Below are 26,114 nucleotides of genomic sequence, written 5' to 3'. Positions count from 1 at the left end.
TGAGGCAGGGGGCCCGCCTGCCCTCAGCTCCGACTCCCCCCGCCGCATTGAACTATGCCGGCGTCAGCCGGTACAGTTCAAAGCAATAATGGAGGAGAGAGCGTCAGATGACGCTCCCTCTCCCATCATTCCCCTCTGACACTGCGGGAGTGCGGGTGCGCAATGACGTCATATCATCGCGCACCCGCTGTGTGCTGGGCCCAGGCAGTGCAGCATCTCCACAGGTGATGGCAGTCGCCATATTGGCAGAGACTATGGCTGCAGCCGGGACCAGAAACAGGCGGCTCCGGAGGGGGTATTCTCACCTCTCCGCTCCCCCTGGAGCTGGCGGGGGCCCACACAGGAAGGACGTGACACTCGGGGAGCGCAGACATCATGCACAGATAAGGTCACGGACACAGCACCCGGGGTCTGCTGAGGAGGGAAGCAGCTGACAAAGGTACCGCAGCCACCATGCTGAACAATGAATAACATATATGTATGAATATATGTGGGTGTCAGTTTATATAAAGTGTGTGTATGTTTGTACATATCAATGCATGTGTGTGTATGTGTGTATATATATATATATATATATTTATATATATATATATAGATATGTGTTATATCTGTGTATGTATATATGTTATACATGTATGTGTGTATGTAATGAATAAATATATAAACTGTGTGTATGTATAAATATTTATATATTTAGTGTGTGTGTGTATATATTACTACATATGTGTGTGTGTGTGTGTGTGTGTGTGTGTGTATGTTTATTGGATGGTACATGTAATTTTGTACACACGGTGTATACATGCTTTCTGATACCCGGGCCATGCATGTGTCTCTATATGTTCCACATCTTGCGAATTGGCCCCTGTGACACAAGCCCCATTTCCTCCATGCTCTGCCCTTGCTCCATGCTCTCCCGTTCCCCATTTCCTCGTAGGTCCCCAGGTTCACATCATTGTCTCCCCTGCATCCCCTTGTTCCTCTGTCTCTCTTGTCCCCTTGCGACCCTTTCTCACCATGTGTCCTCCTTCTACCCTGTCCTCGTAATCCCTGTGCTCCCTTCTTCCCTGCTCCCAAGTTTCCCCCCCCCGTCTTCCCATGTCCCCTTGCAGACCAATCTCCCCGTGCGTCCCTACCTATTCTGCCCTCGGAGTCCCCTTGTGTCCTCTTGTGCCTGTCTCCCTTGCCCCCTAGTCCCCGTGTGTCCCCTTGTGCCCTTATCCCCTTCCTCCTAGTCCCAATGAGTCCCCTTGTGCCTGTCTCCCTTGTCCCTTTGTGCTTGTGTCCCTTGTCCCCTTGTGTCAGTCTCCCTTTCACACTAGTCACCTTGTGTACCCCTTGTGCCCTTCTCCCCTGCCTCCTAGCCCCAGTGTGTCCCCTTGTGCCTGTCTCCCTTGCTCCCTAGCCCCCCTGTGTCACCCTTGTGCCTGTGTCCCCTAGCCCCCTTGTGTCCTTCTCCCCTGCCCCCCTAGTCACCGTTTGCCTGTGTCTTTCTCACTGCCCCTGTGTGGCCCTCCACCTTACAAGGGTCTCATGTTTGCACCATCTCCTGTGCTAATATAATGTCACTTGGTTGTGAATTATTTTTTTTTTCTTATTATTGATTTCCACTTTCACAAATGCATAAACACCAGGATGCAGTTTTTTTTTGTTTGCTCTGCACTTGTACAATGTGTATAGTATTATCTGATATACTAGTGCGGACTACACCACAAAACGTAGAAACGGGTAACAGGAGGTGAGAAACCTAAGGCTGTGTGCACACGTTAGGAATTTACAGCAGCTGTTTCTGCACCAAAAAACGTGCAGGAAAAAAGCTGAAAGAATTGACACACATCAGACATGAAACTGCTTCAAATCTTCCAGGAAATAATAAGCAGATCTTGTGTCAGATTTAAGTAATCCCAATCACTTTGTTAGAATAGGAAACCTACGGTAACTTTTTTCTGGAAAAAAGTGTAAAAAGATTCTCTTTTGGAAGAGGGTTATTATATTCTATTGGGGGGTACATTATATTCTATGGAAGGTACATCATATTCTATGGGGAGGTGGGCTGTATTATATTCTATGGGGGGGTACATTATATTCTGTGGGGGGGTACATCATATTCTATAGGGAGATGGGCTATGTTCTATGGAGGGGTACATTATATACTATGGGGAGGTGGGCTGTATTATATTATATAGGGAGTACTTTATATTCTGTGGGGGGCTGTATTATATTATATGAGGGAGGATTGCATCATACTCTTTGATGGGGCTACATTCTATTCTATGAGGAGGTGGGCTGTATTATATTCTATGGGGGCTACATTATATTTTATGGGGGCTGTATTATATTTATAATCTATGAGGGGTGATTGCATCATACTCTGAAGGGGCTGCATTATACTATATGAGGGGCCTACATTGTGTTCTATGGGGGGCTGCATTATATTCTATGGGTGGCTAGATTATATTGTATGGGGGGCTTCATTATACTCTATGAGGGGGCTACATTATATTCTATGGGGGCTGCATTATACTATATGAGGAGGGCTAGATTGTATTCTATGGAGGGGCTACATTATATTTTATAAGAGGGCTGTATTATATTTTATGGAGGGGCTGCATTATATTCTGTGGGGGCTACCATATATTCTATGGAGGGACTGCATTATATTCTATGGGGGTTACATTATATTGTATGGCAGGGATGCATTATACTCTGTGGGGTGGTTGCATTATGCTCTATGGGGTGGCTGCATTGTGCTCTATGGAGTGGTTGCATTATACTATATGTCGGCTGCATTATACTGTATCGGGGACTATGGAGAATACATTATACTGTATGAAGAATTATGAGGTGCATTATACTATGGGAAGTGAATCGTACTACATGGATGACTGGCAGTGTATTTTATTATATGGAGGACTATGAGGAGGGTATTTTACTATATGTTGCACCATGTTGCATTTTGGCTCGCTCGGCGCATCTTCAAAAGTGCACAGCTCAAGCAAAAATCCTACTAGCGCACGGCCAGCGCACGGTCTGCGCACCCTATGTTAAAGATAGGGTGCGCAGATCGCATGCAGCCCTGTGCGATAGTAGGAGTAGATGACCGGACGGGTCGGACAGGGGGCGGGGCTTAGCGGCGCCGTGCGCTGCATGTAAAATATGCTAGTGTGAAACTAGCCTGTATTTTACTATATAGAGGACTGAGCAGTGTATTTTAATATATGGAGGACTATGAGGAGTGTATTATACTATACAGTTGTGGACAAAAGTATTGACACCCCAGCAGTTCTGTCAGATAATACTCAGTTTCTTCCTGAAAATGATTGCAAGCACAAATTCTTTGGTATTATTATCTTCATTTAATTTATCTTAAATGAAAAAACAAGAGAATGAAGCAAAAAGCAAAACATTGATCATTTCACACAAAACTCCAAAAATGGGCCAGACAAAAGTATTGGCACCCTCAGCCTAATACTCGGTTGCACAACCTTTAGCCAAAATAACTGCGACCAACCGCTTCTGGTAACCATCAATGAGTTTCTTACAATGCTCTGCTGGAATTTTAGACCATTCTTCTTTGGCAAACTGCTCCAGGTCCCTGATATTTGAAGGGTGCCTTCTCCAAACTGCCATTTTTAGATCTCTCCACAGGTGTTCTATGGGATTCAGGTCTGTACTCATTGCTGGCCACCTTAGAAGTCTCCAGTGCTTTCTCTCAAACCATTTTCTAGTGCTTTTTGAAGTGTGTTTTGGGTCATTGTCCTGCTGGAAGACCCATGACCTCTGAGGGAGACCCAGCTTTCTCACACTGGGCCCTACATTATGCTGCAAAATTTGTTGGTAGTCTTCAGACTTCATAATGCCTTGCACACGGTCAAGCAGTCCAGTGCCAGAGGCAGCAATGCAACCCCAAAACATCAGGGAACCTCCGGCATGTTTGACTGTAGGGACCGTGTTCTTTTCTTTGAATGCCTCTTTTTTTCTCCTTTAAACTCTATGTTGATGCCTTTGCCCAAAAAGCTCTACTTTTGTCTCATCTGACCAGAGAACATTCTTCCAAAACGTTTTAGGCTTTTTCAGGTAAGTTTTGGCAAACTCCAGCCTGGCTTTTTATGTCTCGGGGTAAGAAGTGGGGTCTTCCTGGGTCTCCTACCATACAGTCCCTTTTCATTCAAACGCCGAAGGATAGTATGGGTTGACACTGTTGTACCCTCGGACTGCAGGGCAGCTTGAACTTGTTTGGATGTTAGTCGAGGTTCTTTATCCAACATCCGCACAATCTTGCGTTGAAATCTCTTGTCAATTTTTCTTTCCTGTCCACATCTAGGGAGGTTAGCCACAGTGCCATGGGCTTTAACCTTCTTGATGACACTGTGCACGGTAGACACAGGAACATTCAGGTCTTTGGAGATGGACTTGTAGCCTTGAGATTGCTCATGCTTCCTCACAATTTGGTTTCTCAAGGCCTCAGACAGTTCTTTGGTCTTCTTTCTTTTCTCCATGCTCAATGTGGTACACACAAGGACACAGGACAGAGATTGAGTCAACTTTAATTCATGTCAACTGGCTGCAAGTGTGATTTAGTTATTGCCAACACCTGTTAGGTGCCACAGGTAAGTTACAGGTGCTGTTAATTACACAAATTAGAGAAGCATCACATGATTTTTCGAACAGTGCCAATACTTTTGTCCACCCTCTTTTTTATGTTTGGTGTGGAATTATATCCAATTTGACTTTAGGACAATTCTTTTTGTGTTTTTTCATTTAAGACAAATTAAATGAAGATAATAATATCAAAGAATTTGTGTTTGCAATCATTTTCAGGAAGAAACGGAGTATTATCTGACAGAATTGCAGGGGTGTCAATACTTTTGGCCACAACTGTATGGAGTACTGCAGAGTGTATTTTAATTTATGGAGGGCTATAGGGAGTGTATTATACTATACGGAGGACTATGGGGAGTGTATTATATTATATGGAGGACTATGGGGCACATTATATTATTTGGAGGACTGTGGGGTGTATTACACTAAACAAGCAAAATGCTGCATATTCATTAAGTGATTGGATTGTTTATGCCAGAACAAAAATCATTGTTCTCAGCAGCACATCGCAGGTGTAAACTGTAGATGTGCTGCTGATAGCATGATACTGTATGGGGATCTAATAGTGATTGTTCGGTTCCCATCATTGTTTCTCAGTTGGTGTAAAGAGGCTTCTCATGAATGGGGGGCCCCTGGCCTGAGGAGAAGCATGGCCTTGGCTGCTCATGAATGGGGGGGCCCCTGTGGAGAAGCATTGCTGCTCATGAATGGGGGGGCCCTGGGGGAGATGCTTGGCTGCTCATGAATGGGGCGGCTCATGGGAGGAGAAGAAACATGAATCAGGCGGCCCACATAGGGTAGGGGGGGAAGCAGCATAAACTGGGGGGGGCACATGGGGAGAAGCAGCATAAACTGTGGGGCCACATAGGGCGAGAAGCACTATGCCAAAAGTAGACCGCATATGGGGGAGAGCATTATGAAACAAAGGGAAACAGGGGGTGCCTATATATATTAGCTGGAGGCTATCTTGGGCTATAAATGTTATTTAGAGGCTATGTTGGGCTGTATATATTACCTGGAGGATGTTTTGGGCTGTTTATATTACCTGAAGGCTATGCTGGACTGTATCTATTACCTTAAAGCTATGCTGGACTGTATATACATTATTACCTGGAGTGGAGGCTATGCTGGGCTGTATATATCACCTGGAGGCTGAGGTGGGCTGTATATATTACCTGAAGGCTGTACTGGGCTGTATTTATTAACTGGAGGCTGTGCTGGGCTGTATATATTAACTGGATGCTGTGCTGGGCTGTATGTATTAACTGGAGTCTGTGCTGGGTGTTGTATATATTACCTGAAGGCTGTTTCTGGACTGTATATATTAACTGGTGGCTATGCTGGGCTGTATACTGTATGTTATTTGGATGCTGTGCTGGGCTGTATATATTAACTGAAGGCTATGCTTGTGCTGGGCTGTATATATTAACAACTAGAGGCAATGCTGGGCTAGTGGGCTATATATGTTATTTGGAGGCTGTGCTGGCCTGTATATATAATTTGGAGGCTGCAACTGGCAAATAATAAATACAGCCCAGCAGCACCCTACAGATTATCCAGCCCTGCATAGCTTCAATATTAGATAACAACAAAAAATAACAAATAACTTTGTTGCCCTATGAAGGGGGGGGGGGGGGCGAAAAATTTCTTGCACAGGGGCTCACCACAGTCTGTGTCCGCCACCGGATGGGACTACTGATCCCATCATCCTACACTTGCTGCCGCTATTTACAGTGAGAGCAGGAGTGGATGATGGGAGTATTCATTAGTCGCTCCTGCGCTGTAAATAAATGATTAAAAAAAGGTGGTGTGGGTTCCCCCGTATTTTTGCTAACCAGTCAGACAAAACTCACAGCTCGGGTATGCAACCCTCAGCTGTCAGCTTCAGCAAGGCTAGTTATCAAGAATAGAGGGGTCCCCATACAGTTTTTTATTATTTAAATAAATAATTAAACAAAACGGTGTGGCACCCCCCCATTTTTGACAACCAACCTTGATAAAGTAGACAGCTGGGGGCTGGTATTCTCAGGCTGGTAAGGGGCCATGGATATTGGCTTTCCCCCGGCCTAAAAATAGCAGCAGCAATTTAACGGGGCACTTGTATTGCATTACATAAAGTGAATATAACAGCAGACACATATTAACATACATGACAGCAATATACAGCACAATACAGTTAATTCAACAAAGTCCACATAGGAGAAAGAGAGGTTCCTGCCACCTCCTTACACAACTATAGGATTAGTAATGGATGGGTGTCTTATAGTCATTACTAAGTACTCCATTACTAAGCCGTTGGCTTGATGTCACCTTACAATACAAAGGTGACATCAACTCCACAAATATAAACCGCACTTGCCACCGCTACAGGGCAAGTGGGAAGAGCTGGGCAAAGCGCCAGAATTGGCGCATCTAATAGATGTGCCTTTTCTGGGCAGTTGCGGGCTGCTATTATTAGGCTGGGGGGGGCAATATCTGTGATGCTACCAATTGTATCACTGGCGCAGCCTAGGGGACACTATCAGGGGGCACGTGAATGAGCGCAGGGAGTGCACAAACAAGGCACGCAGTGTGCAAGGACCTGAGACTAAGCAGTGAGCACAGGACCTGAAACTAAGCAGTCATGTGACCAGGGGGCGGAGTCACCACTCGTAAGTATAGGGAAGGCAACTGAGCATGCAGAGTGCAGGGTACAGAAACTAAACGTAGTCAAAGGAGATGAGAGCGTGGTACCTAGGGATAAGGCAGAGCGTAAACAGATACAAGCCAAGGGGTCAGATAACCAGGAAGGACAGGGCAGTACAAAGCAGATGCAAAAGTCAGGACATACACAGCAAAGCACAGATGCACAACTTTTACGGACGAGTAACCTGGGTCAGCAACCACAAACCGAGTATACGAAAGTATCACCGACACCAAATCCAGGAACTAAAAACATTAAATAGCCGTCCCAGACACAAAGAGAGGCGAACTAAAATTAACCCTGACCTGACCAGGATGGAGGCGGAAACATCCTGTCCAGAGTCATGACAATATCCATGGCCCCTTAAAATCCTGATAATACCAGCCTCCAGCTGTCTGCTTTAGCAAAGTTGGCTGTCAAAAATGGGAAGGACCCTTCACCGTTTTGTTTAATTATTTATTTAAATAGTTAAAAAAACAGCTTGGGGACCCCTCTATTCTTGATAACTATTCTTGCTGAAGCTGACAGCTGAGGATTGCAGCCCCCAGCTGTGAGTTTTGTCTGGCTGGTTAGCAAAAATACGGGGGAACCCACGCCAGTTTTTTTTAATTATTTATTTACAGCGCAGGATTGGCTGATGAATACTCCCATCCACCGCTCCTGCTCTCACTGTAATTAGTGGTAGCAGGTGTTGGATGATGGGATCAGTGGTCCCATCAGCTGACACCAGTGACCTTAGGTAAAGTTTAAAACTCCGATCACAGCTGAACGCTCTGGCTGTCTTTTGACAGCGTGGGAACCGCAGCTCTCTCACCAGCGGGGATGATTTAATCGCCGACCAAAAGCGTTTTTTGCCACGCTGCCATGCATATGACAGCGCGACAAACACTTGGTGTTCGGGCAGCCGAATCCGAACAGTAAAGGACTACCTGGTGAAGTCCATGTTCGGTGTCCGTGCCCCAACAGTAGGTGTTCGGTACAGACGCCGAACTTTACTGTTCTGGCTCGCCCATCTCTAGGCCTGTGTTTTTTTTTTTTTTCTGTATCATTCAGTGCAATGCACACAAGTTATTGTTTCTTTCTTCATTTTTTAGGAAAACCCTACCTATAAGGGGGATGCCCCTGAGCCTAAGTCTGGATCATCTTATGCAGTAACATCATCTGTAAGTATTGTAAGATAAAGAAAACACCCAAGCAAAATGCAACTTCACCTTGAAAAGTGCAATATAAGCCAACATATTTTTCAATGCTTACCAAGAAAATATGTAATGTAATTGAGTCTTAGCAATCTATTGCACGAAGAAGAAACTGCTGTGTAGAATAATGAAAGATGTAGACCCTTGGAGAGTGTTATATAATGCATTGTCCTATTACTTGCACAGGAACAAAACCTACATTCCTGAAATGACATATCTAGTCCATCTCCCCAGTGAGAAGAAGTTAATCTAGATATTTTAAGCTAATACCCAATGCAGCCATTTCATTTTTCTGTTTGGTTTGTGCTAATTTTACCAAGGTGCTCCTTCGCTACTGCGCTGCTGTATTAAAAACAAATAGGACTGCAAAGCATCCCTGAAGAATGGTTATCGTCTCCGCGTTAGAAAACTGACCTTTTGGGCTGCATTTTATTTATGCTTTTTTTTTTCCTCCTGCCGTATTCTACGTGATCTTCATAACATGCCTTGCAGCGCTGGAGTACTGGGTTCAAATCCCACCAAGGACAACATCTGTATGCTCTCCCTGTGTTTACGTGGGTTTCCTCTGGGTTATCCAGTTTCCTCCCACATTCCAAAGGCATACTAATAGGGAATTTAGATTGCGAGCCCCATTAGGGACAGTGATGATAATGTGTGCAAATTGTAAAGCGCTGTGGAATATGTTAGCGCTATAAAAAATAAAGATTATTATTATTATTTCATATCCTTCTGGAGTTCTAGTGTTTCTTATTTATTATAGTACATCTGTGAATCTCCAGGCTTTCGGCTTTCTCTTCCTGGCTTTTCCTGAATTATTTAACCTCTTCATAATTTCAACTCCTCACAGTACATTTATTTCTTTTCTTTCTCTTGGCTTTTTTTTCATCATCTCTCAGTTTTTAGCCTCTGCCATCTCTCCATTGACCCCCAATCTTCTCTCAGGTAATGAACAGTCGCCCCAATCGCAGGAATGCTGGGGAGAAGATTAAGTATCGCCTTGTTGCTGTACCGCACGGCAATGACATTGCCTCATTGTTTGAACTGGATCCAACCACTCTACAGAAGACCGATTCGTCTGTCCCCAGGTACCTTCAATATGTCATAGAATGATTGTGTATACAGACATATTCCTCCTGCTCTGCTCTTAGGTGTAGTATTGCCTCCTAGGGCTCGCAGTAATGGCTTATTTGTATTGCTGTGTGTAAATTCTGTTTTATTAGCCTGCAGTACATCTGCTAGCCTATTGTTTCAATTCCCTTACAGTAAAATAGAACTTCCTAGCATTACTCCTGAGGATTCCTCTTTGAAGCTACAGGTCATGTCCTCTTTTTCTAGTCTCTTTCATCCATGATAATAAGAACATCCTGAACCTTGGTGAAACTTTTGATGTAACGTACTTTTCTGTCCTTTTTCTACACCAGACTGCGAAAGCTGTCTGCCAGGTACTCTATTGCATAGGATGTACAGACCCAAAGTTTTGGCTTTACACCCCTATAGTTAAGTAATAGACTGTCAGATGCCGATAGATCTTGTCAGGTAGAGTCTTTACTCTCTTTTGGAAGCCTGTTTAGCAGCATAATTGGGGACACCATATAATATAAGTTGTGAGACTGGAGGTATTTCTCCCTGAGACCTCTTGCATTCACTTCTTATTAGCATTTCAAGATTTCACTACGAGAATAAAGCTGTCACAGCATTTGTGACATAATACAACTTTTTTTTCTCCATAGTTAAAACTGAATAGTTTTCCTCTCTCTCATGTAAAAAAAATCAAATAGGTTGCTTGAAGGCTTTGAGTTGTCAGCAAGAGGATAACCAGGCAACGTGTTTGCTTTTCTAGGTTCATTGCTCTTATGTGACACTGAAATTAAGTATTCAGTTTACAATCCTTGGATATACTATGCAATATGCTCATAAAATTTCTTACAGTTACTGGAAAAGCAGGAAAGAGAAGTTTCTGTTTTGTGCATCTTGTCTAATTAATAAAGGAATCTATTGCAGTTCCATATTTCTGTCGGTCTGAAGGCCTGAGCTTGACTGTGTAATAGCCGATAACTTTGTCTTCTTTCTTGCCAAAATGCAATTTGTGAGTGTCTGCCTGTGATCTTATTGATGTTTTCCTCAGTAGCATCCCCAAATATTTGGTGATAACTGTATGTACCTCTGATGAGACGTAGTTATCCAGTCTGAAGACTAACGTTCATTGTTTGTCTTTCGCAGAAACTCATTTGTGAGGCTACGACATTTGTGCACCAACACATGGATTCAGAGCACCAATGTCCCCATTGATGTTGATGAAGAACGGCCAATACGTCTGATGGTAAAGTCACATAAACTCTTTTCTTAGATATCTTTTCTGAAGGACTTTTATTGAGATGTAGTTGGCTTTTAATCTCTTTTAAGATGCAGGTAATTTGTTATTGTGTTATCATTTTTTTGCTGCCTTTTTTTTCAGTTTTCAACCAGCATAGCTGTATAAGGGTTTTTTCTAGCAGGACCAGTTGTAGTTTTGCATGATACCATTCATTTTACCTTGCACTGTACTAGAAAACATGAGAAAATTTCAATTGTGATGAAATGGTGAAAAAATGCAATTTCACCATTCTTGAGTTTTGTTTTTACGAAAAACTTTGTATGGTAAAAATCACCTTTCAAAATGATTTTCCAAATAAGTATGATTATGACAAAACCAAACTTGCATACATATTTTTTAATGGAAAATCATTGGTTTCTGTCTCCACTTTCTGAGACCCATAGCATCAATGATGTCTTTTTTTTTTTTCTACAACCTGATCTGACAGTTTTATTGATACCAATTTGTGGTATATATCATATTTTGATCCCAATCTGTTGCATATTTTATTCAAGTGTGGTGATCAGAATACAGCAATTCTGGCATTATGATTTTTTTCTCAGTATGGTGCATTTCATTTGGGTTATTTACCGTAATTTGATATTTCCATTGGCCAGGCTTTTACCGATGCACAATGAGAAACAACAACAAAGGAAATGCTTAAAAGGAGGTAGGGGGATCTGTATAATAAATAGAAAAATATGTATGGAATAGTAACCCTACAACCAGAAAGCAGGACCTAAAAATTAACTGATGGACAGTCGGAAATAACACAAAGCAAAGAAAAGGCCGAAGTCAAGGAAAAAAACAACCAGAAAGTCCCGTATAATAATATAAAGATACAATAGTTTATTAATAAAACAGGTACAATAGCATAAATGTCAATTAAAATATGGATAAAAAAGCATACAATAGCTAACAGAAAAAAGACGCCAATAGAAGGTAAAAATAAACACTAAAAAGGCCAGGGAACTATGAGCAAAAATTATTATGCACAAGCAAATAATAGTGTCATAAAAGTTAGTAAACTGTGCAAAAAATATACATATCTGAATCACAGGTTATATAAATATTTTGTGGAAATCATAGTGTTAATCATGATTCATAAGATGCCCAATTAGATACCAAAAACAGGTGCATAATGCGGCATTATAAGAAATGTGTGGAGTTACACATCATTATAACAAAGAAATATATATCAAAACCTATAACTCACAAAAGAAGAAGATATCACCGGCACCCGAATGGCATCCTCCCCTACGCGCTTTTCGGCACGCTGCCCCCTGATAATGTTTTAGTTCCAATCCTCTCCATCTTTCTCCGTACCTGACCCAATCCTCCATCTGTTCCCCTTATCTCCTATTTTCTGGTCTTTTTCACAATCCTACTCTTCTTCATTTGTTCTCTGAACCCTCTGTGGCTCTACCTGATAAACAGCAACTTTTTTTTTTTACCCTTTTCTTACACTAGACTTTTCTAGTTCTATTCCCGTACACAACTTTTGTACTATTTTTTACTTTCTTTTTTTACTCCTCTACTTGCATTTTGTTACTAATCATCTCTTCTATTGATTTATTCCCTTTTTTTATTTTTTACCTACTCATAATCATGTTTTTCATTACTGTTTTTTTTTTCTGTACACGCCCAGAAATGGGTGGTCTACATATACTGTAGCGTGGCACCCATTCTAGGCCTTAAATACCCCTCTGTACCTGTAAACCCTGTCTGTCTGTTTTTTAGGACTTGAAAAAGACACTGATGCGACCTTGAAATGTCAGAATGCAAGAACCCTGGTTGAACTACCTTGCGGCAAAAGACTCTTTTCCATCCCTGCAGCTTATATTGAAAGTGTTTTTATTCCCTATACAGAGAATTTAAACACCGATGTCTGAGATTGTCAGCAGCATTTAAATAGTTAATGGCAGTGATTGTCGCTGAGCTGTGGCCGCTGCTGTTATGCTCACATGACAGCTATGTAATATCCCCAGCATCCACCGTGTGTGGGGAGATCAGTGTTTGAACCCCCTCTTACACAGACACCCCAGTGCTGATGTTCCAGTACGTCTTTGGCATTGCACGCTAAAGACTAAAATTAGCTGACCCAGTAATATTTATTTACTCTGTTAGAATATGCGAAATATAGGAATTTTTCAATTGGAATAAATAAATAAAGAATGCTGATATGTCTTGATATTGTGGTTCCATACTTGTTATAGCGCCCCTGGAGGGTTTTCTGTTTTGTGTGTCCAGTCCTGGTGGTCGGACATGCTCCCTTCAGTCCCACTGATTCTAATGGAAAAATTGTTATGGTATGTCTGATTCAATATTGTAAATTAATATTTAGTTAATACTAGAAAAACATAAATGACTGGGTAAATGTCTCAGTTCTCATGTCTCTATTGAAACCTTATTGTTGACTGCAGCCTTTGTTCATTATTTTCACTTCATTTCTAATTGATGAAACTAGATGCAACAATGTTGGCAATTATAGGGAACTTCTATTTATTAGGAGACTAATAAACCACTCTATAATGTATTAGGCTCGCTTTATCGGTCTCCTAATAACTGTTCTAATGATGCCAAAGTGATGGTGCAGTATGTGTAACAATAATGTGTAATCCTGCGGCCTGCGTAGCCGGACTTTTCTGGAAGCATGTGTCTCATCCCTCCAGTTTGCTGGTATTATGCCTATGGTGGTGTGTGTGATTGACAAACCAGTGGGTGTTGGGAGGAGGAATGCTCACAAACATATATGATAAAAGCATTGCACATTGCGGATGGAATTTGGTGGATCACACAAGTCATTATCATGTCAAATTGTTAAATGTATATGGCTGTTTTCCAGCTTTTCACCTCAAAGTATGCTTGTATTGCAAGTACGGGTAATATCTGCTTGCAGTCCTGCACTAACATTGTTTTTTTGTCTTTGTAACACATGTAAATGCATATGCCTTTAAATGGTTTGTACCAAGATTGGAAGCTAGCTCCAGCTTTGAGAAGGGAGCAGAGGTGCCCCACTTTATGGGGGTCTCAGAGGTCCGATCTCCAGCGCTAAAGAAGTTATCCTTTAACCATGGATACAAGATAACTTCAGACCTTGGTACAAAATTTTTAAGTACCCCCATAGTGTGACCCTTAGTTGACCACTATACATTTTGTGCCATTTGCTTGTAGCAGTCAGGGATCTTTACTGGTGGTTTTAAAAACAAACCAGCAAACATATAAGACCCACTACATGTAAATTACAGCCAATTAACTTGCCTCTTCTTTTTTTTGTGTCTTTGAATAGCTTGGCACTTGCCCCACTAAAGAAGATAAAGAGGCATTTGCCATTGTATCTGTGCCTGTTTCTGAGATTCGTGACTTGGATTTTGCTAATGATGCCAGTTCAATGCTGGCTAATTTTGTGGAACGTTTGATTGAGGGATTCATCAGCCAGAATGACCGCAGGTAGGGATTTTCATACCCAATGATTAATGATATAGCTTTACTGACACTAGATTCATGCTACCCAAACCACGGGAAGAATGAATCGCAGTCTGGCTGCAGCAAGGTTTGTTTTATGTGGCGTTTCAGAGATAGCATAGCTTAAAAAGCCAGGGGACCTGATGGAGAGACCTGACTCGTCTGTTGTGCCAGCCCTTCTCTTCCCTGCTCCAGTTCGTGTATGTACATAGGGAGAGACCTGCTAATCCACTGGATCAGGGCGACGAGAATCTGGCCTGAGACTGCATCAGACTAGTTGAGTCTCTCCCTGTGGTGTCTGCCCAGCTTTTCAAAGTTTTCTCTGAAACACCTCTGCATTTCAGAATGAAACATGCATGGCTGCATTCGCACAGCCAGGCTCTGATTTATAGCTCCAGTGGTTCTGGATATCATGAGCCTAATGACAAGTTGTCTTAAAGAGTTACATCATGGCTGCTTTTCACATTTTATTCAAGACGTGTTGTTTTTGCTTATTTTTTACTGGAAAGCTTTGCTGCTTATTAGATTCACCATTATGTTTTTCAGATGGTATTCTAAAGATTGTGATACAGTGGGTACAGAAAGTATTCACACCCCTTTAAATTTTTCACTCTTTGTTTCATTGCAGCCATTTGGTAAATTCAAAAAAGTTCATGTTTTTCTCATTAATGTACATTCTGCACCCCATCTTGACTGAAAGAAACAGAAATGTAGAAATTTTTGCAAATTTATTAAAAAAAAGACTGCGTTCAGACCCTTTGCTCAATATTGAGTAGAAGAACCCTTTTGAGCTAGTACAGCCATGAGTCTTCTTAGGAATAATGCAACAAGTTTTTCAGACCTGGATTTGGGTATCCTATCCTCTGCTATTCTTCCTTGCAGATCCTCTCCAGTTCCTTCAGGTTTGATGGTGAACATTGGTGGACAACAAATTTCAGGTCTCTCCAGAGATGCTGAATTGGGTTTAGGTCAGGGCTTTGGCTGGGCCAGTCAAGAATGGTCAGAATTGTTCTGAAGCCACACCTTTGTAATTTTAGCTGTGTTCTTAGGGTCATTGTCTTTTTGGAAGGTGAAGTTTTGGCGAAGTCTGAGGTTTTCATTCAGGATATCTCTGTACTTGGCCGCATTCATGTTTCCTTCAATTGCAACCAGTCATCTTGTCTGTGCAGCTGAAAAACACCCCCATAGCATGATGCTGCCACCACTATGTTTCACTGTTGGGATTGTGTTGGGCAGGTGATGATCAGTGCCTGGTTTTCTCCACACATAGCACTTACAATTATCACCAAAAAGTTCTATCTTCATCTCATCAGACCAGAGAATCATATTTCTCACACTCTGGGAGTCCTTCATGTGTTTTTTAGCAAACTCTATGCGGGCTTTCATATGTCTTGCACTGAGGAGAGGCTTCCGTCGGGCCACTCTGCCATAAAGGCCTGACTGGTGGAGGGCTGCAGTGATATGTGACTTTGTGGAACTTTCTCCCAACTCCCTACTGCATCTGTGGAGTTCAGCCACAGTGATTTTGGGGTTCTTTACTTCTCTCCCCAAGGCTCTTCTCCCACAATTTCTCAGTTTGGCTGGACGGCCAGGTCTAGGAAGACTTCTGGTGGTCCAAACTTCTTCTATTTAAGGATTATGGAGGCCACTGTGCTCTTAGGAATCTTAAGTACTGCAGAAATTATTTTGTAACCTTGGCCAGATCTGTGCCTTTCCACAATTCGGTCTCTGAGCTCCTTGGCCAGTTCCTTTGACCTCATGATTCTCATTTGGTCTGCACTGTGAGCCGTGAAGTCTTATATAGACAGGTGTATTCCTTTACAAATCAAGTCCTATCAGTTTAATTAAACACAGCTGGACTCCAATGAAGTAGTAGAACCATCTCAAGGAGGATCACAAGGAAAAGGACAGCATGTGACTCAACTAAGAGTGTCTGAGCAAAGGGTCTGAAAACTTATGACCATGTGATATTTCAGTTTTTCTTTTTTGATAAATTAGCAAAAATTTCTACATTTCTGTTTCTTTCAGTCAAGATGGGGTGCAGAGTGTACATTAATGAGAAAAAAATGAACTTTTTTGAATTTACCAAATGACTGCAATGAAACAAAGAGTGAAAAATGTAAAGGGGTCTGAATACTTTCCGTACCCACTGTATAGTCCATGTCATTAGTACACGTCTGGTCTTATTATTATTTTTGAACATGTATTGAAAATGAGTTTTGCTGCAGATAGTGTTTGCCCCACACAGGGCAATATTCCTTCTGTATTGTAGACTGCTAAGTCTGAACACTTACTGCTTTCATTATAGAGCTGTCTGTAATGTTGGGGTCATGCAAGCGTATAAGAAATCCTTCACATTTTCATCCAAAACACTGAGATGATTTTTCTCACGTGTCATCCGTTTGCAGTCTGTTATTTTACAGCAACCGCTATTTGTCAATTACAGTTTCCTTCATTACAGAATTGCAATGTATCAGATGCCATACTGCGGCATCCAACTGTTTTCTCTCACCCATAGCCTGAAATGTATGAGTCTCATCTGAATGACGTAAGACACCAGTACATGCTGCAATTTTTTTCACACACAGATTTGGTCATTGAAAAAAATCATTCATCTGCACTGCCCATGGAATATAATGGTCCAAGTGTGATCCTTTTTCTTAATGGCTAGCACTCAGGTGAAGAATATGGTCGTCTACACAAGGCCTTGATATGGTTTCATTGATAAGCAGGTTCTGACTTATATAGACTCATGCACAATGCTGTACTTTGTCATAAAGTTGCTTTTGGATGTCACGGATCTATCACAATAAGCCGCTATGTGTGTGACATTCTATATTCTTTTTAGCAGTTTTACCCCTTTTGTTTGCTTGCTATAGCCAATTGGCAGTTCCTCTAGAGCCCGGATCCAGAAGGACAAATGCTGCCTGCTGTAATGAACACTCGCACTCAGGAGCACTGCACTCCCTGCCCACAATTCTGCGCCTGCTTCTAATCTCGTGGTAGTGTCAACCTAAGCCTGATGGAGCTCACCTTGTTAGGCCGGGATCACACTACCGTGTATGATGCGAGAAACTTGCACAAGTCTCTCACATCAACAGCCGGCACTGCCGCCGGCACTCAGGACCGGAGCTGCGGCTGTATAGAAATACATGCATAGAAATACATGCAGCCGCAGCTCCGGTCCTGAGTGCCAGCGGCAGTGCTGGGTGTTGATGCGAGAGACTTGTGCGAGTTTCTCGCATCATACACGGTAGTCTGATTCCTGCCTTATACTTACCCGAGAACTGTGCACAATTATTTGTTCCTGTATTAAACATGAGAATTAGCAACCCTTCTATAGCAATCCTGTCACACACGTGCATTTGGATCGCCCACACCCATGGCAGCGTTGTACTCGGAGCCGGGCCCGGTGGATTTCAATGGGAGATGTCACGGGAGCTGTGACCCGGTCCGTGGCCCTGGGCGTCCATTGTAAAAGGGGGGTTAAGTGATGTTGGAATAAAGTTTATGAGTGAATGATTCGTGACACCACCTGTGGTGTTCGGCAATGAAGATGTTAAGCCGACGATGCAGACAGATCCTCTGGGACGGATGGTGTGGTGCAGCAATGATGGTGTGGCCCTCCACAGGTAGGGCTGTAGTCCCAGGGCAGAGTAGATGGTGAAGATAGGTTTTAAGGGAGAGAGTGTAGTGTCCGGCACCAAGATGCAGCAGTGCAGAGGGTGTTGGCGCAGTAATAAGCGGAGGACACCAGGGCATGTAGTTCCAAAGCTTTACTCACAGTCTGTTGAGCATACTGGTGCCCGCCTCGGTACCGTGTCATCCAGGTCAGGGGCTCAGCCAACTTCCAGGCAATATGAAGCACTCCCTTCCGACAACATATGTGCCTTTTCTGAACGTCTCCCTTTTGCGTCTATAGTGAAGTACTCACAGTACTGAGTTACACCGGAGTTCCTCCTGTCAGATGGTCCTATGAACTCTACTTGTACGGCAGACAGCTGTAGCCTGCTTCGGGGACTCCTTGCTACCAAGTTCCGGCTCACTGTCGTTGCTGTTGTGCCCCCAAGTCTTGTGTGGGAATAAAGTGGTGACTACTTCTATTCCTCCGGTGTCTGCTACAGGACCATTAGTATCCATACAACCTCGGGGACTGGACCCCGGCCTTGCGCTGTGAACTTGGGAAGGGTACTGCTCTGACTCTAATCCTTAGTCCTCCTCTCCTTACGTTCCGTACTAATCCTTCCTTCTTATAGAGAGAGTCAGGCTTTCCATCAATGTCTCTTTCCTGTGCCAGCGGACCCAGGTCACTGAGGTCGGCTGCAGCACTTCCTTCATCCATCCCACTCAGGGGATCTTCACTCTTCCACTGACTCTGTCAGACTGACTAAATGCTAAACTCTTCCTGCTCTTTTAGTGCCAACTAACTCCACCCGCCTCCCAGCACGCTACGTGTTCCAAGCAGGGAGCCACCAAAGGGTGCTTTTCTACACTACTATGTTGTGTGGGATGCAGGTGTTGGAGTGTGGTCAGGAGTCTCCACCTTACCTGAATGGTGGGGCACCACTCCTCAGGAGGAGGTGCAGTACCTCTGTGGCGACTGGACCCTCAGGGGCGCCACACATTTATGGCTAGATACTTACACACATAAATACTCGGCAGCTCCCACTGAAAACACCCAGGAGGGCAGGGATATTGCAAAAAGAGCACCCAATAAATGGCGGCAGAGGCATATTGCTCTAACAGCATGTTCCAGGTTTTCTCTATCAATATATACACTCTTATTTTTTGCAGAATGATATGACGTAAAGGGCCTGTCACACTAAGCGATATCTCTAGCAATATCGCTATAACTTGTGACGTTATAGCGATATTGCTAGCGATATCGCTGTGTGTGATACTTACCTCCGACCGGCTCCCTCGCTGGTTATCGCTGATCGCGCGAGAACGTCCTGGACCGTTTCTTGTCATCAGCTTCCTGCGGCGCTTCCTGTGGAGAGACGAGCGTGGAGCCGGGCGGGAGGACGCAGGATCGCCTAGTGTGACAGGTAAGTAGCGACCCCCGTCCCCTGCGATGTCGCTGGTGAGATCTGCCTGTGTGGCAGCTCACTAGCGACCACTTAGCGATGCACCAGCGATCCTGACCGCTTAAGACTTAGAATCAGCATTTCTGTTCTGAACGCTTTGTATTGTGCAGTAGTGGCTAAATGTGGAAATAAGTAATTAAACAACTTGGCGTATAAACAGTTAAAGGGCTGAACACTTTGAAAACAAGTCCTATATTGGTGCCCTATTCCAACCACTCCCTATTTGTTTAGGCCTATTAATAGGATGTGTAGGTTAAATAGCACCTTTCTCATGGGCTGCTTCTAATAGCTTATTCAATGTATTGTTATACACATCCTTATCTGCACCATGCACATTTATGATGTAACAATGAGCATCCGCTCACTACACAAACACAGATAACAGCCTGAGCAGGAGCAACCCTCAGATAGAAGACTATTCTGCGCTATCTTATTAATTACACAACCACTTATTGTGCATATATAGTCCGCATACTTTGACATCGTCCTGTTCATTCCTGATGCTCACATTCGCCAGATCCATTGTGGCATTGTGCAGAGTGTTGGACTGAATTAGGATGTTCTTTCCCTGGGGTTGAATTTCTAGTCTAGTCCTGTTGAGTGCACAGGATCCCTCCATGTCTGCTGTGAAATTGTGTCTGTTGATCCTTCTATGAATGGTAAAAATTCTTCACAGCCCACACCCCAATGACTTCATTCCTGCCATCTGAGACATGCACAGTCTTAATAAGGTGCATGCAGAACAAGGATTAACAAGGCTCTAACAGTGTGATGCTACAGTAACGCTCAGTGTCGTTTAATCCTCCGTGGTGACTGATTTCAGATTTTTTTAATACTTAAAATTAAATCTGCGTGTTGTGCTGCTTCATATAATATACGATCTATAAAATCATGTTCCCCTAGGATCTGTGTTGTATCCATAAAGCTCAATTATAAAGGTCAATTATATGCTCACAGTAAAGTAATACACAGCATACTGATGGGCTGCGGAAATGCCTCATATCAAGAGCTTAGAACTGCGATGGGAGCAAGCAATCCGTGACCACATGCAACCAACGCTCTGCTTTGCCAAATGGCAATACATATACCGTATATATATATATATATATATATACACACAGTATATATTCCTAATTCATAGAACCAGCATCCAAACAGTTTAGGGTTTGAGCTATACTTTAGGACGTTCACCTATCTGGAGAAGTGAAAAGGGGGGAGCTGAGATGGGAAAAAGGGTCACAGCACACCTGTTCTCCTAATATGAGCAGTACAGATCCTATTGACACATACAATATATCCCACTGTAGTTCCATGAATGCTTAGAGGTAATCTGCCAGCAGGTTTTTGCTATCCCATCTAAGAGCAGCCTGATGTAGGCAAAGAGAAGCTGAATCGAACAATGTATTAGTTACTGTGTGCAGCCGTTTTGACACAAGACTTTTTCTCTTTCCCCCATGACAGCACCACGGAGAGAGAGGGATCCGCCCTCAGGAACAGGAAACCTACAGATGAAAAAGGCGGTACCTCTCTCCCACATCAGTTGGTTTCCTGTCCCTGACAGGGAACCTACAGCACGTACCTGACAGGTCGACGCGGGATTCCGGGGACCGATCCAGTCCGGTGATAGGCAGCGGAGCTACCTGCCTCGCCTGGGTCGAGGCCTTGGACAGGCTTCCCCCAAAGCACCACCACCGGGGTTGGCGGGCCTTGAGGGTGAGTGGGGAGAGGCAGTGAAGAAGCCAGGAGAAGTCTGCCGATCCCAAACGAAAAGAAGAAAAGGGGCTGCCTCCTGCAGGATAGTGATAGTGGTCACTAAAGGAGAGCCCTGCCGAGCCGGACGAGGTAGCCTGTGCAGGTGGCGGCGGTCACCGAGGGCCACAGGATGGACGGGAGCCGCGAGGCGGGCAGGCCTCTGCAGCGCAGAGCAGGGGCGGCGGCAACTGGGCACGCCAGGAGGGCACAGGATACCGACGCAGGACGCCGGTTGGATGGGCGCACGCGATTACAGCTCCCTTAGAAAAGGGAGGCGCGGTGCACCACTGGGTAATCTCGGCGGGGAGCAGGGATCCCTGGGAAGAGGGCGGCGGCAAATTTAAAAAAAAAGAAAGGGGAAGTCCTCCTACCACCAAAGAGGAAATACCCCTTTGACGACCCAGCCTGGTCCTTATGGAGCAAAGCACCTAAATTAGATGCAGCGGTCGCAAAAGCTTCTAAAAAATTTGCCCTGCCCTTCGAAGACATGGGTACTCTGAAGGACCCAATGGATAAAAAAGCTGAAACTTTTTAAAAAAATGCTTGGGAGGCGGCAGGAGGAGGGCTAAAGCCAGCCATAGCAGCCACGTGTACGACACGCACCCTAATGGTCTGGCTGGACCATTTAGATTCTCAGATAAAGGGAAAAGTCCAAAGAGAAACAATACAGAGATCAGTTTTGGTAATGAAGGGAGCAGCAGCTTGCCTGGCGGATGCGTCAGTAGACTCAACCAGGCTGGCAGCCAGGACAGCGGCCTTCTCGAATGCCGCAAGAGGCGCCTTATGGCTGAAATGCTGGCCAGGAGATTTGCAAACAAAAACCAAATTGTGCGCAATCCCGTGCGAGGGGGAATTCTTATTTGGCCCAACACTAGACGACATCTTAGACAAGGCAGGGGACAAGAAGAAATCCTTACCTGGGTTCCCCAGCCAGTCATACAAACGTCCTTTTCGGAACAGAAGGTTTATGCGACGGAAGCCCCCAAAAGGGAACAAAGAATGATGGGAGGATAAAAGGAACAAGAATAAAGGCTTTATGTTTAACAAACCCCCCGACAATAAGAAGCCACAATGAAGGTACTCCCCAGGTCGGGGGAAGATTATCCTACTTTCTCCAGGCCTGGGAAAAAATATCCGCAAGTTCATGGATACTAAACATAATATAGGAAGGTCTGAGGCTAAAATTCATTACCCTCCCAGACAATTCTTTCGTGATAACGCCCCAAAGGACATCACACGAGCAGCTGTCTCTGCAACAAGAAATAACGAATCTAAGAGAGAAAAACGTGTTACAAGAAGTCCCCTACCCAGGCAGGGGCAAAGGCTTCTACTCCCCTCTCTTCCTTCGCAAGAAGCCAGACGGATCGTACAGGGCGATCATAAATCTAAAAAGGCTGAAACAAGTTCCTGGAAATTCAGCATTTCAAAATGGAGACAATAAAATCTTGTATAAAAATGCTTCCTCCATCTTGCTTCATGGCTGTATTAGACTTAAGAGACGCATATTACCATGTGCCTATTCACAGAGACCACAGGAAATACCTCAGGGTGGCGGTGACAATCCAGGGGGAGATAAAACATTATCAGTTCAGAGCCATCCCCTTCGGGCTAGCCATTGCTCCAAGGGTATTTACAAAGGTAATGGCAGAGGTAATGGCCCACATAAGAGAGCAAAATATCCTGATAGTCCCATACCTGGACAATCTCTTAATAATAGGTGTCACCTTTCACCACTGCAAACAACAATTGGACATGGTCATGAGGTCTCAACTGAGTCTAGGATGGATGCTGAATTTGCCCAAGTCCAGACTCATACCAAGTCAGGTGCATGAGTACTTGGGGATAACACTGGACTCAATCGAACAGAAATGTTATCTTCCGCAGGCGAAGGTTCAAAAAATGGCACAGATGGCGTCACAAATGCTAGCTTCCCCAAACACTACCCTGAGAAAAGCAATGTCACTATTGGGGTCAATGACAGCCTGCATGCCAGCAGTTCAGTGGGCACAGAGCCATACTCGAGTCTTACAGTAGGAAATATTGGGCGCAGACATTTTCCTACACGGGAATTTAGACAGGCAATTAAACATCTCACCAGAGACAATACATTCCTTAACGTGATGGACAGACCCAGCCAACCTAACCAAGGGGGTTCCTTGGGCGTTGCCTGCGACAAAGATCCTAACTACAGACGCAAGCCCCTGGGGGTGGGGTGCACATCTAGGCAACCAGGTGGCGCAAGGGCCCTGGACCCAGGGTAGAGAGTCCGCTTCCTCAAATATGAAGGAGCTGCTGGCAGTAAAACTAGCTCTCATTAATTTTCTAGATTCACTTTGCTCCCATCACATAAGGGTCTTCTCAGACAACCAAGTAGTGGTAGCATATCTAAACCACCAGGGGGGCACCAGATCTTGAGCACTGATGGCGGTAACAAAGTCTATCTTCCACCTGGCAGAACATAATCTAGAATCCCTGACAGCCCTTCACATAAAAGGTTCGGAAAATCGAACGGCAGACTTAAGCAGGACACGTCTAAAGCAGGGGGAGTGGGAACTAAGCCAGTTAGTCTTCAACCAGATTTTGAAACTCTGGGGCTGGCCAGAAATAGACTTATTTGCAAACAATCAGAATCGGAAGTTGGAAACCTTCTGCTCAATCGATCCCTGGGGGGGGACCAGTAGCTCTAGATGCTTTCACGATACCCTGGGATTATCAGCTGGCCTACGCTTTCCCTCCAATATCTCTCATCCCCTTAGTACAGAGAAAAATATGGGGGGACAAGGCAATGGTAAATGTGATAGCACCCTTCTGGCCTCGGAGAATATAGTTCCCCTGGCAGAGAAGAATGTCCGTTACGGACCCCTGGGTCCTGCCAAAAACTCCAGACCTTCTATCCCAGAGACCAGTGTATCACCCCCACATAAAAAACTTACACTTGAGAGCTTGGCTTTTGAAAGGAAACTCCTAAGCAATAGGGGCTTCTCGTCAAACTTGGTAACCACACTACTACAAAGCAGAAAGCCAGTAACCACTAAAGCGTATGGCATAGTGTTTGTAAAAAATTCATGTCAATGTCAGGCTCCGACCCAACGGGAGAAATCCCTATAGACAAGATTCTGGAATTCCTACAGAGGGGGTTGGAAAAGGGGTTAGCTACCAGCACCTTAAAAGTACAGGTGGTGGCCTTGGGAGCTTTGTATAACCATGACCTAGCCAAAAATAGATGGGTTATGAGATTCTTTAGAGCCTAAAGTAAATCCAGGCCGATCCCGCTACACCCCCCCCCGGGATTTAAATCTAGTGCTAAACACACTAACCAAATCTCCCTTCGAACCCCTAACGGAGGTTTCCTTAAAAATATTGTCCCTCAAGACCTCCCTCCTCGTAGCCTTAACCTCTGCCCGTTGCATTAGTGATATGCAAGCTTTGTCTGCCCACTCACCCTTCACGCAAGTACTGGATGATAGGGTAATTCTTAGGACCGACCCAGCATATCTCCCCAAGGTATCATCCAGTTTCATAGGACCCAGGAGATCTCCCTACCCTCCTTCTATCCCAATCACAAAACAGAAGAGTTATTACACACTTTATATGTAAAAAGGTCCCTGGTCCAATACTTGACAACCACGAGGGAGTTTAGGAAGGATAGGGCTCTGTTTGTCTGTTTTCAGGGTCCTCGGAAGGGTCAAAAAGCATCGAAGGCCACACTGGCGAGATGGATAAGAGAGGCCATCACCCTATCCTACTCCTCCTATGGGGCGGCCATCCCGGAGGACGTAAGGGCCCATTCAATCAGGGCAGTGGCATCATCCTGGGCGGAGAAAGCTGGCGCTTCAATAGACCAGATATGTAGAGCTACCACTTGGTCTTCCCCCTCTACATTTTTCAAACATTACCGCCTAGACTTGACCTCCTCTTCAGATCTCACCTTTGGGAAAAGGATTCTGGAGGCGGTGGTCCCTCCCTAGATGTACAATCTTTGTAATTCTCTCCGTGGTGCCGTCATGGGTGAAAGAGAAAATCGTAGTTACTTACCGATAACGGTATTTCTCTGATCCCATGACGGCACCTGTACATCCCCTCCCTATCACACACAGGTGTGCACATTAGAGTGAGTTAGTTAGCTTTAGTACTTAGCCACACGGTGCCTCTATTAAGCTTAATTTGATTAATTTGATTAATTTTGGATGTTTATAACCATTTGAGTTGCAGCTGAAAGTTCTGTGTAATGCTCTGTAAACCAACTGATGTGGGAGAGAGATACCGCCTTTTTCATCTGTAGGTTTCCTGTCCCTGAGGGCCGATCCTTCTCTCTCTGTGGTGCCGTCATGGGATCAGAGAAATACCGTTATCGGTAAGTAACTACGATTTTTTAGATTTAGCAATGCAGCAGTACTTAGAAAGCTATACCTGCCCACACCAAGCTCTGTATGTACAGTGCCTATAGACCCAAAATGACTGTTTAAACCATGCACAGCAAAATCGATGCTACACTTGTCCAGAATTTTTCTTATGTCTTGTGTGCAAATCTGCTACTGGTGACTTTGGTGGACCATTAGTGTGGCTTATGAGTTATTACTATTACCGTATTTATTTTTAGAGCACCATTGATTCCATGATGCTGTACATGTGAAAAGCTGTTACATGCAAAATACAGATATAAATTACAATTAATAAACTTACAGTGACAGACTGGTGTAAATGGGGAGAGTGCCCTGTCCTTGTGGACTTACAGTTTACCGTTCAATGACGAAGGAGACAGTAGGTTAGGGGATTGTGGCAGATACAAAGGTGGTGAAGTGGCAGCTCTAGTGGTGGTGAGGTGGCAGCAGGCTGTACGCTTCTTGAAAAGATGGGTTTTCAAATTCCATCTGAAGGTTCCGTGTGAGGTGGATAATCGGACGTGTTGGGGCATGGAATTCGAGAGCATGGGGGATATTCGGGAGAAGTCTTGAATGCAGTTGGGTGAGGAACATAGG

The 26,114-nt window shown here is 44.1% G+C and overlaps 1 protein-coding gene across 1 annotated transcript in view; it reads left to right on the top strand.

Moving 5' to 3' along the window:
* The window catches only part of ITPR3 (inositol 1,4,5-trisphosphate receptor type 3), a 580,258-nt gene that overhangs the window by 136,343 nt on the left and 417,801 nt on the right, over positions 1–26,114 (top strand). Inside the window, exons 10-13 of the mRNA XM_073575604.1 lie at positions 8,377–8,445; positions 9,421–9,563; positions 10,699–10,798; positions 14,121–14,281. Of these exons, the coding sequence (XP_073431705.1) occupies positions 8,377–8,445; positions 9,421–9,563; positions 10,699–10,798; positions 14,121–14,281 (473 nt within the window). The remainder of the gene's footprint in view (positions 1–8,376; positions 8,446–9,420; positions 9,564–10,698; positions 10,799–14,120; positions 14,282–26,114) is intronic.

This window comes from Dendrobates tinctorius, unplaced genomic scaffold, assembly GCF_039654945.1.
Source record: "Dendrobates tinctorius isolate UK_male_01 unplaced genomic scaffold, ASM3965494v1 ptg000045l, whole genome shotgun sequence".
Classification (NCBI taxonomy): Eukaryota; Metazoa; Chordata; class Amphibia; order Anura; family Dendrobatidae; genus Dendrobates; species Dendrobates tinctorius.
Note: the sequence above shows the minus strand (reverse complement) of the source record. Positions and strands in the feature narration are given on the sequence as shown.